Raw genomic sequence first — 12099 nt, 5'->3', positions numbered from 1 at the left:
AACTGGTACTGTTTGATTGTACTTTAAGGGCTGATAACAGGGAAACCACAGATCTGGAGTGGTGCATTCACTCCATGGTCATGGTTCTTTGTTCCAAGTTTAGGGCCAGGACTAGGGGACCTCCTGAGGTTCCTTCTAGCCTTGTTTGGGTTTTGATTATGTCTTTTAACAAAGTTGAGATATTTGAGGGTTTTTTCGCCTTGGTTTTGAGTAGCTCTGACCATTGCACTGTGACTTCAGTGTGGGAAATGGGGCTGCTCCTTGGACTGCCAGTGCTGCAGCAAGAGCAGAATGATGCTCTGGCTGTTCTGTCACTGTCACCTCTGAGAGGTGTCCCCAGCCTCACTTAACTTTGTGTCTGTGTCAGGTTTTCTGTCACCCAGTGTACTTAGGAGGGACCCAGTTCCCTGATTGTGATTCCAGAGGTTTGTGTGTTACTGCATCTGGACTTAGTGAGTGAGCAAAGGGATTTGTTTGTCAGACTTCGTGTTGACTCCAGTGCTCATAGAGTGAATTTTGGTAGCTTGAATTGAGAACTGTGCTTCAGTGCACTGAATAAAACTTCAAGAAAAAGAAATGTTAATATTTCAGTACTATCCTTAGCAATATGATTGAGCTCTGCTGCTTTGCTTTTTGTGAATTTTAAATTTGATGTTCCTACAAATGATGTCTGTACTGTTGAAGTACAGAATCCTTTTGCTCTTTGGCAAGGAATTAGTCAAGTTTTAAAACAGTTTCCTGAGAATTTTTTTTAATTTTTTTTGTATATATGTAGGATCGTCCTCTTTGTGCTGGTGTCTCTTTTCTACTTCAGAAAAGATGGGTGTGCTACTTGAAAAGCCAAGTTGTGGTATTTTATGAATACCCTGTGTGTTTTCTTTTGTGCTGTGCATTTTATTGCAGATCTCTTATGTTTAGTTCCCATTCATGATACTCCAGGATTACAGGGATTTGCTGGTACTGTTTTCAAGGATTGTCAGTAGAGATATCTTTATAAGATTCCTACTGAGATTCCAACTTATTTGTTAAATCATAATGTGGCACCTGCTCCACATTGCAGTGGCAAGGTTTGGCATCTACACCTGGATGCAAATGTGCTCCCACATCACCAGGAGCAGCCACAGCCCCCCTTGGGAAGGGGGTGCAGGCTGAGTTGCTGAGAGTTGTCAGAATCGATGTCTGGCCGTTCTTTATGGAAATTGGGTTGTGTGATATTTATTTTAGGATTTGCCTGACTGAAAAACAAGAGAAAAGGCAGAATCTGAGCATCCAGGATGTGTGCAGAGGCCCAGGAAATCAGAGATGCTTCCTGTGGAACATGGGGTAGCTGCTGCCCTGTGGGTGCTGTGGTGTCCCCAGGGTGTTGCCTGCAGGCTGGCAGGGTGGCAGGATTCCCACAGCAGCACCTGCCAGGGGGTTGGGGTCTCCAAGATCCAGGAGGATGGAGGTTCTGAGTCAGCTTGCTTTTGCTCAGGCAGAGAGAATGGATGTGAGCGTCGCCCATGTGGTTGTCACTGGTCACAGGTGTGTTCTGAGAGATCCATACACCAGTTACAAACATCCTGGCATAATATTGTACACTTTTGTCACATCATTCTGTGCAAGGTCCCATCCCCATGATTCTGTCCCTGGTTCCCTTCACTTTGTGTCATACCATACCTGGTTCTGTCACACAGCTGTGTCTGAGAGGAGACATTATTCACTCCAAATCCCACTTTGTCACAGTTTTAAGTAGTTTATTATCAGTTTTTCAGTGCACACCCCCCCAAAAAAAGAAACCACCAAGATTTAAAATTAACAATCATGCCCTGACCCCATTTTCTTTGGTATCATGTTACACCAAGGTGTACCTACACACTGCTGGTTGCATGTTCTTGTAGTGTACTCGTAACTCCTAGTTGGTGTTTGCGCTTTGCTTTTGTTTTTTAAATTAACTGAGACCTACATTTTCAAACCTTAAGGAAATGTTTCAGTGGCTTTTGAGCTGCAATTTTGAAAATGTAAACCTTTTCCTTTGGCCTTGTCTTTTTGTGCCTTTGACAGTTTTTCACACACGCCTTGAAGTCAGTGGATTTTTAGCCTATGGCTTTGTCAAAGTCTGGTTACATATTAATATGTACATATTAATACATGTGCATTTTGATGAATTGTCAAATTAAAATTGACCCAAGTGACCTTACTGCCAGTCTAGCTGCAGCATGAGTTGTTAGTTTGTAAGGAATAGGGAGCAGGGAAGCTGAGACAGAAGGTAGCCCAGCATCAAATGCATCAGACAGAAATGCAGGGAAAAGTGCCATGCCATTTGAAATGACAATTACATTGTCATTTTCATTGTGAACACTTTTAGGTTCTATATTGGCTGTGATCTTTGTACTAACTGGTATCATGGAGAATGTGTTGGAATCACAGAAAAGGAGGCTAAGAAAATGGATGTGTACATCTGTAATGAGTGTAAACGGGCACAAGAGGGCAGCAGTGAGGAGTTGTACTGTATCTGCAGAACACCTTATGATGAGTCGCAGTGAGTTCGGATAAGAACCTCTTATTCCATGTCTAGGTAGCAAAACTGCTCTGACTGTGCTTTCCTGTTCCTTGCAAAGAGTAAAAAACGAGTTATTCTGCATATATTGTATTCGTTCGTAATACAAATTGCTTTCCAGTAATTGTCTCCCCCTCCCGAATGTTTCTGTTCAGTAAATGTTTAGGAAAAGTGAAGTCCCTCAGGGCAGTCAAAATGTATTGTGGCTTTTCTTTTTAACAAACTACTAAAACACCATGTACTTTAAATTGGGATTTATTTTCTTTTTTTTTATTTTATTATCTTTAACAGGGGATGGTTAGAAAGACTAAAAGATCAATGCTGTATTTAGTGGATTTTTTTGTGCTTTAATCTGATCTGGCTGGAGAATATCATTTTAGTATGGGGGGTATATGGTTGGTATATGATCATATATGTGTGAATTATATACATCTTTTTCTGTAAGGCTTTGTGTCATAGAATACTCCCTCTGTACTCAGTTACAAGGCTGAAGCTTCCATATGAACAGTGCTTGTATGCAGTGAAACAAGCCCTAGTTGTAGTCCAGTTTGTGCAAAATGCATCTTGAATTGGTTTGGATACTGGCTGGGTGAGGCTTCTGGCTTTACACTGTTCCTTTCATCTCTAAAGCAGAGGAATTATTTTTGAAATCTTGATTTCTAGAAAGTATAAAATCTAGGAATGTGTTTGAAATGGTCTGTAAATACAAAAGCAGTTGTAGTAGCATTTGCCACTCTGAAATCTGACATTACCTGTTGTATGCCAAGTATCTGCTTGTGTGCAGGGGATGGCAGGTTGATGTGGTTAAATGTGAGCTGGGTTTGGGCCAGATGAAGGCTCTGACTCTTGGTTTGGCTCTTGCAGATTTTACATTGGCTGTGACCGGTGTCAGAACTGGTACCACGGGCGCTGCGTGGGCATCCTGCAGAGCGAGGCCGACCTCATCGATGAGTACGTGTGCCCCCAGTGCCAGTCCACGGAGGATGCCATGACTGTGCTCAGCCCCCTCACTGATAAGGACTATGAAGGCTTGAGGAGGGTCCTGCGCTCCTTGCAGGTGAGGATGAGGATGGCAGCACCAGGGAGTGTGACAGACACAGTGGGTCTGGGAGGAACAGGGGATTTCTCCTTGTTAGCTCTGAAATTTGGGGAATAGCAAAGCTGTGCTAGCTGCAAACCTGCTTGGTGTTACTGTGCTGAGGAACTTTTACAATAATTAGTAAATTACTGCTCCTGAGTGGGTGAAACTGCACAAACCCTTCAGTGAAAGGCTTTAGAATCCCAAAAGGCAGAGTGGGAGCCCACCTGCACAGGGTATGGAAGGTGCAGTGTTCTGTTCTCAGATCAGTTTGCTGTGGGTTGTGATCCACACTTCCTTACTTTAATTGAGATTTCAGGAGTGTTCTCACAGGGATCATTATCAGCATGTAACTGATGGCATCCTCACAATAAGAATGATGTACACCGTCTGGTATTTCTGATTTGTCTGTCACTCTCAAATAGGCTTTTCTGCTACAACTATAAGGAATTTTTAAGAATTCTGGTAAAATTCTTAAAATTATGATAACAGAAATCCTGTAAGTAATATTTTGCATTGTCCTGTATTTTGCATACATTTATAAAAGTGTATTAATTTCAGAGTACTTGAAAGCACTCTCAGTAAATTCACTCCATACTTTTCCATGCAGCCTGTTCAGCTCAGTATCCTGTTATGTCTGAATTTCAGTTTCCTGTTTTGAAGCCCAGCTACTGGGTCACTGACATTTAAAACTTTACCCAATCATCAGATGAGAACTGGTTCCTTTTCATACAATGCTGCACTTCTTCCTGAAATTCAACTCCAGACCCCAACAGATAAAAGGATGAAAATATTTACCTATTAGTAGTGCCTGATTTAACTTAATTGCATGTTTTCATTCTCTCCTGTTTCCCTGCCAGGCTCATAAGATGGCATGGCCATTCCTAGAACCAGTAGATCCCAACGATGCCCCAGATTATTATGGTGTCATCAAAGAACCAATGGGTAAGTGTAGGTGAGAGCAGCCTCAGTGAGGGGCTTTGGCCTTTGGAATAACAAGTTATTAATTTAATTATAATTCGTTTCCTGCTGACCACTTGCAGCCATATTTTGCAAAATACCCAGGTTAGGCAGGTGAAACCCTGTGATTCTCACTGGTACATTCAGAAGTTCCTGAGGGCTGTTTTATCTGCTCTTAGGCTGACTCCTCCACCCTAAATGCTGCCAGTCCTACAGATGAATGTGGAAGTCAGTGCAGCAATAGGAGAGAATTCATGGTTTTAAATTTCTTTATTCAAAGAGGAATATTTTCTTCTGTCTCTGTAATGAGCTCCAAAGGTTGGGATGTACAATCCAGAGGCTGAGAAGGAGGTGATGCTATGGAAGTGTGACAAGCACCTTAAGATGGAGTTCAAAATTATCTTCATCTGACTTGATAGTATAGTAAATTTTGTATTATGTGTAATTTGTCCTTAAAACTGCAGGGAAAAAAGGATTCAGATGTTGTGAATGTGGGCAAAGTGGAAGGGGAGATGCTGCAGCTTTCTAGTGCTTTAATTTGATCTTCTTAGAGCTCACCAGTTAAAACTGGATAAGCACTTGCATGTGAAACCTCCTAGGAAAATCTACCTCCTGACAGAAATGGTGTTGGGAATGTTTTTCCTTTCCTTACAGTATTGAGGAATTTCTGAGTATTATAATATACTGTATTCTGGAATTATCTGAATTTCCAGATCTGTAAATAAGAGCCAGTGTGTCATTTGACATCTACTCTTTACTCATCCTAGAAATAGGAAAGTTCAGTTTAGTATCTTGGCAAACATGTTTTGGTATTTTGACTGAAAATAATATTTTGTTTAGGAATTGTGTCCTTTTCCTGTTCCAAAGTTTTGGGCTGTGCTGTTATTACAATGCTGAACAACTTTCCATGATGGATGGGTTAAAGTTTGTAAGGAAAGCTCAAATAACAGAATTATTGATGGAGCAAACAAAAGTGCATTTAACCCTTTCTGACTTAAGTAGGAGAAGACATTTGTAATACAAGTAAATCTGAGTAAAATACACCAGATAATGCAGATCTATCTGCAGTTGTTTGCACAGGTTCTGGCATCACTGGCATTTCAAAATAAGCACCTCAAGGCATTTTCCAAGGGCAGATAGTTGTTTTTCTGGCTAAAAATGCCACTGGACATTTACTCAGCTATATTTATATTTGACAGGTTTTGTTCCTCTCCCTGTTTTTAATTGATATTTGCATAAGAATGTGACAATTACTACTCACATCACCATTTCTGTCTCCTTAATGTGTCTGGTCAGTAAGGATGAGAGCTCTGGCATTTTGCATGACCCTGCACTTGAAATCTTTCATCTGTGCCATGTGCAATGTGCACATGCCCACGAGAATTGATAGCTCATTCAAAGCAAGGCAGAAATTCAAAAAATAATTAGTAGGTGATGGCTGTTCCATGTCCAGGGTACCTGGATCCTCATTGTCTGACCTTTTCCCTTCATTTCTTCAGAAAAAGTGGGAGCTCCTTGCAAAGGTTTTCCCTGGTCATTCTTGTATTTTATTGAATTTCCCTGCACACAACATATCCATGCCCAAGGGTCTCTGGTGAGGGAGAGCTGCTGCTGTCAGCAGTGACAACCAGAATTCCTGGAAAATCCCCTAATCTGGATAATGCCTTGTTTCCCACAGTCTTGACAATGTAGATTTCTGTTTAGGATGAAAGTCTCTGATTCAAATAATCTGTGGTTTCTTTAAAGACCTTGCTACCATGGAAGAAAGAATCCTGAAACGTTACTACAAAAAGGTGACGGAGTTTGTGGCAGACATGACCAAAATTTTTGATAACTGCCGTTACTACAATCCCAGTGACTCCCCTTTCTACCAGTGTGCAGAAGTTCTCGAGTCTTTCTTTGTACAGAAACTAAAAGGATTTAAGGCAAGCAGGTAAGCTGGAGTGTTCCTAACCACAGGTGTTGTGCTGAAATCTCCCTTCTAAGCCTATCTTGTATTTGCACAGGGATTTGCTGTTCCATGTGCTTTCCTGGAAAATTTGTTCAAAATTAAGGCTTAAATATGATTTCATGAAGGTTACTTTGGAATGTTTATTCAAAAGGAGTTGTTTAAAATATGGGTATCACGAATTTGCAAAATTTGAGTGATGCTATAACTCATTGCTGCAGAAAACTTAATAATTTCTGATGAGGGCAAATGCTGTGCCTGAGTTGTGCTGATGTTGTACTCTGCAGTAAATACTTCTCATGCTAGTCAGAGACAATCCTGCTGTGAAGGTAATAATCCATTGAAAGAAATTAAAATACTTCAGTGTTACTCCTTCTCTCCTCTTTTTATCATTTACGACTTTTGAAACAGGGGAGTAAGTAAGGTTTAAAGTAGGGTATGGAAAATGGAACATAATTCAAAATTTACCTTTCAAAATTAAACTTTTCATTTTATTTTTTTTTTCTGAAGAAGGGCTGATATAGAGTGTTTCACTTACATAGACATTCCTGAAAAAGAATATCCATTTTTCTTTCCAGTTCAATACTGTAATAATGATTTTTGTCAGGTAGTTTTCAACCCATGTTTGTGTCACTCCCCTTGCTTTCCCCTGATTTCACTGCTGCATCTTTTTTGTTCTTGTTTTTCATTTATACCATCCATCTTCTTTCTTTTCTTGCAGATTGTGATATCTTTAGTCTGAACTTTTTAACTGGAATCAGAACTGGATGTTGGGGTCACTTTCTTTTATTGTACAATCCAATGACATTAAACTGCCCTAAAAATCCAGATCATTTGTCTAAAAAGTAAATGTTGTTTCTGTTGCCAGCAGTCACACTGCTGAATGTAACTGTATTAACAAAAATGTTCCATTCCTCAACTACTGTATTGAGAAAAATGAAAAATTCATCGTGGAAACCTTGTATTTTATTGTGTTAGTTTAAGTCATTAATAAAACTGTGAATTCAAAGAGGAGTTTTGCTGAACTCTGCTTAGAAAAATGTGATTTTAACATGCCTGTTCAGTTTTTTCCTATTAAGTTAATCCAAAGACTTATTGAATAAATTTAAGCAAAGTAGACCTTATTATAAATATTAAAAACTAAAAATGTCTTTTTTCTTTCCTTTTGATGGACTACTATTATGTAAATATGTGAGTAAAACTGATTTCAGGCATTTTGGAATATCCCAGTGACACACTGCATTTTCCAAGTACTGAAATATTTTTATTCTGGAGGAGAAAATGGGCTTAAAATTCAGAGCAAGATTTATTATTTTTTCTGAAGGGGAAAAAAAATAAATGAAAGCAACATGGTGGTAATTCCCTTATTGTGATTTATTTTTGGCTACACCTTGCAGCAACTGTGTTCTCCAAACTGAAGGGTGCTTAATTCTTCACTTTCTTCTGTATTCTGCAGGTCCCATAACAACAAACTGCAGTCTACAGCTTCTTAGAGTTCAGCGTGTTAACCAAACACACGAGCAAGGATCTGGTTGTCTGACAATTTTTAATTAAGGAGCCAGATGTTTTTAGTCAGGTTATCCTGACAAGACTCGATGTAAACTGCGTTTTTATTGGTCACAACAGTCAAATTATATTCTTGGCTTATTTTGTCCAAAGGACAAAGAAATAAAAATCAGCAGCACCACTTTCTTGTCAAGATCAAATTGTTGTACTATTGTGGCAGAAGCAGGAAAACTTTGTTTTGTTGAAGGAGAGAGAGAAAGAGAGCAAGAAAAAAGATACAGTAAATGGGGTCACGTTTAACTCCATGGAAATGCCACGTCTGTTCTTCAGTGAAGAAGCTGGTTTAAAGTCCACACAGAAAACTTTGACTGTATTTATTTATTGTTGCAAAAAAGACGCTTTTTTATTGCTGCCCTCATTTGTCAGCTAATTATTTTTTCTTATAAAATCCAGCCCTGGTTCCATGTAATCCATTCTGTATCTTAACATGATTCCTGTAGGTAAAAGTACAAGAAGACCTCTAGATGTCTTTTCTTTCTATGAAAGGAGCTGCTATGTACACATGTGCACACACACAGGACTGGGAATCAACAAGGAGTTTATCATTCATGGTAGATAAAAACAAGCTTGCATAAAATTTCGGCTGAGTGGTCACGGACTACAGACTCTGTTGCCTTGAATATAACAAACAGTACAATTTGTCATTTACTCTGCACCAGACTGAACTGAGTAAAATCTATTTGAAGGTATCTTGTTTGTAAACATTTGTCAGATTCTAATTTTTTTTTCTTTTGTATTAAAATTCAAAATATGGATGTATATGAAACAAAATAAATGGAGATCATTGTTCTCCCCACAGCAGTAGGTGTGTTTGAGTGTGCGCTGCCACGTGTGTGAGGCACTCTGGGGATCTGTGCAGGGATTGCCAGGAGCAGGGGTGGGAATGGCCAAGGAGGGGACCCAACCCCATCAGACATTGCCACAGGGGGCCTGAAGGACTGTCCAGGAGGGACAGGGCTGGAGCTGTTTGTGTTCCAGCCCTGACTGTCCAGCTGGGCCAGGGCAGGAGCTGTTGGTGAGGTTTTCCTGCCCACTGGAGCTCAGTGACCTTTGCCAAGTGCTCTGGGATTGTGGAGCACCACCTGTAATTGTGTCCCTGGGTCTCCTGGGCTGCCCTGAGGGGTGAACTGCAGCCCAGGAAGATGCAAACTGCAGATGAGGAGGTTTTTCCTTCCCTGTGTGTGACTGACTTGCTCTGGTCCCTGTCTGTAGCTCCCAGCCTGGTTTCTCTGCAGCTCCTCACCCACCTGAGCAGCTTTTGCACTGACTCACAGTCAACTTCTGTTCTCCAGTGGTTTGGGATTTACCTGATTTATGGATAAGCTCCTTTTGGGTTTAACCTCACACCTTGCTATGCAAGAACCTCTTCTGTTATTTTTCTTAAAAAAGATGTTGCTACTGACCACCCTTTCTTACACTTCCAGCTCAGGTGTTCAGGTTCTTCTGTGGGGATTTTCTCTACTAAAAAGCCGTGTGTTTTTGTACATACAAATGTTGTCATTTAACCAATCTGTGAAAATTACTAATTGTTCAGTGTGGAAACAATAATCCATTTATGCTTCTGAAAGTCAAAGAAGAGTAGTTGCATTTAGGTTATGTTGTCCTTTGAAGTTTTAAAAAAATGCTGCATATTGTAAGCATTGTGTTTTAATGGGACAAGGAAAAATCTCACCTTTAACAGCACTGGGACAGATCCTGCATCTCATCCCAACTTCTCAGCATTTCTGTACTATTTATTCATACCTAACTCCATATTGACATGGTTGAAACCTTTCCTACCTGTAGGCAATAGATTGCTGTTTTTAACAAATTGTGGCAAAATGAAGAGTACTTTTTTGTACCTTATAGGACATATCATCCTAGACAAATAAAGTAATGTGTTTGACATGGATTTGGTGGTGTTTCTAATGAAACATTGATCATGGTCTTGGATATAGGTCTTGGCTTTGCCAGATCATATGTAACTGAATCAGGTTGATTAGGGAAATAATCCATCCATGCAGATTAATGCTGAATAATCACCCAACCCAAACCATTCTGTGATTCCATGAGAGCCTGTTTCAGTGTGTTCAGTGTCCATTGGGCAGGTCAGGGTACTTCTCTGGATTTGCTAGTGCTGATGTTTTATAGTTAAATGCTGTTACAGAAAATAAATCACTTAATTAATCCCCACCTGCCATCAAGCATAAAGTTCATAAGATTTGTGATCTCTGCTCGGTCCTTGTCTTCTTTGTATTTTATAAATTATTGCAACAGTTGTTTTGAAATGGTCATATGTTGTGAGATATTGATAATGTGAGCTGTGCCAACTTGATTTTCCTTTTCTGCCTCCTCCAGTTTGAAGCAATTATCCTCAATCTCAGTTTAGTTCATGCAGAAGTTAATGGAGATTCAAAGTACAGTAAGAAGTTGGGCTTACCCAAAAGCCTTGAGGACTTTATCCTGGACAGACAGGGTGAGAACAGTTATTCCCTTACACCCAGATTTCTGTGTGGTGGCAGCAGAATTTTCCATACCTGTCCTACTGGAAAGGAAATTACTGACTGTGAGGTACCAGAATTACCATGGCAGCTGTTGAGTGTGAGTGCCATCCCATTCCCAGTGTGGTTATTGCTGGGAGGGGTTTGGAATGGCAAGTGCAAGGCTGGAAATCCTCTCCATCTGGAATTGTTGATGTTCAGGAGGTGTGTTTAGGATGTGAGGAGCCTGGTGACAACAGTCCTGCTGTGCTCCAGCCCTGTCTCAGTGGGGCTGTGACACAGGGGTTTGTTCCTCAGCTGCTGTGGGAACATTTTAAGGAGGAATTGTCCAGTCAAGAAGGGAAAGGTGTTGTGGTGTGGTCTAATGTCCCATTTTGGCCTTCCAGGTCATCCCCCCAGGTGTGCCTATACCTCTCTCCCTTCCCCCTTGCCCCCATGCTGAGTGAGTCCTGTCAATCAGGTTTATCATTCCAGCAAGGCGTTGTGTGGTTGGTCAAGTTCAAAGGATGCCCCCATGCCCAGAGGTCATTGGCCTGTCTGGGTGTCATCTTCCCCTGAGACCCTGCCCCTCTCACCTGGTTGGAGCCTCACCTGTACCTCCCCTCCCCCTGTCCCTGAGCTTAAAAAGGTGATCAGACCATGCAGCTGGGATTCTGTTGGAGCAGTTGCTCACGTTCAGACCTCTGTAACCATGGAATAAACCTCTGGACATTAAACCCTCCAGCAGAATCCATCCTTTTTCTCTTCACCATCGCCTGAAGCTATTCCTCCTGAGGTAAACGGGGTTCCAACAGAAAGGTAAGAGGATTTGGTAACACAGGAGGAGATCATGGGGTAAATCACTTTTCAGGCTCCCAGAGCAACATCTGTATCCCAGTGTTTTGTGTCAGTTGTGGGCACTGAACTCAGGCTTGGGATGTCCTTTCTCTGTGTTTGTCCCTCCCAGAGGCAGCCCCAGGGAGGCACAGGCAGGGTTTGTGCCCACACCTCCCTGGGCTGCAGCAGGATAAGGGAATGGGGCTCAGGACTGCTCTGGGGGGATGCCTGGAGGAGCTGCTGCTTAGTCCTGGACTTCCCTGAAAATAGAAACAAAGAAACTCAAGATGCACATGTAACCCTTCCTCCTTCTGTCCTCCCAGTCACTCCAGAGCTTTGATTCCTTGCCAGAACAGTCCTTCTGCCAAATCAAAACCCCCTCAGATTTTCTCAGGAAAATTCCATCCATCCATGCTGTGCTCCATGCAAAGTCTTTCACATACCAAAAGTGAGACATGGTATTTTTTAGGTAGACTCACGCTGTGAGTAAATTTCTATCCAGTAAGAGCCTTTTGGGTCCCAAATAGGGGATGTTTGCTCTTGGTATTTGGCTCCATGTCAAGAAATACTTGACGCAGCATAGCCCATCCCATCCGCTGCTCTGTGCCTTTCCAGTGACACCAAATGCAGCTGCAGAGGTGTGTGACAAGTACAGGGTGTCAGAACTACCCTTGTTTCAAAACAGAAAATGCTTCTGTAGAAGCCACTGCTT

The 12099-nt window shown here is 41.3% G+C and overlaps 1 protein-coding gene across 2 annotated transcripts in view; it reads left to right on the top strand.

Annotated features, from left to right (window-relative positions):
• BPTF (bromodomain PHD finger transcription factor) overlaps positions 1-9907 on the top strand; it is a 54450-nt gene extending 44543 nt beyond the window's left edge. Inside the window, exons 28-32 of one of the 2 annotated variants that reach the window (XM_058817281.1) lie at positions 2348-2521; positions 3404-3596; positions 4478-4562; positions 6324-6510; positions 7982-9907. In XM_058817281.1, the coding sequence (XP_058673264.1) occupies positions 2348-2521; positions 3404-3596; positions 4478-4562; positions 6324-6510; positions 7982-8018 (676 nt within the window). In that variant the 3' untranslated portion in view covers positions 8019-9907. The remainder of the gene's footprint in view (positions 1-2347; positions 2522-3403; positions 3597-4477; positions 4563-6323; positions 6511-7981) is intronic. The other variant, XM_058817282.1, reaches the window with a different exon arrangement.
• Positions 9908-12099: the final 2192 nt, after the last annotated feature.

The sequence above is a fragment of the Ammospiza caudacuta genome, chromosome 19, assembly GCF_027887145.1.
Source record: "Ammospiza caudacuta isolate bAmmCau1 chromosome 19, bAmmCau1.pri, whole genome shotgun sequence".
In the NCBI taxonomy this organism is placed as follows: domain Eukaryota; kingdom Metazoa; phylum Chordata; class Aves; order Passeriformes; family Passerellidae; genus Ammospiza; species Ammospiza caudacuta.
The sequence above is the reverse complement of the archived record's forward strand: the minus strand, read 5'-3'. Positions and strand labels throughout refer to the sequence as shown.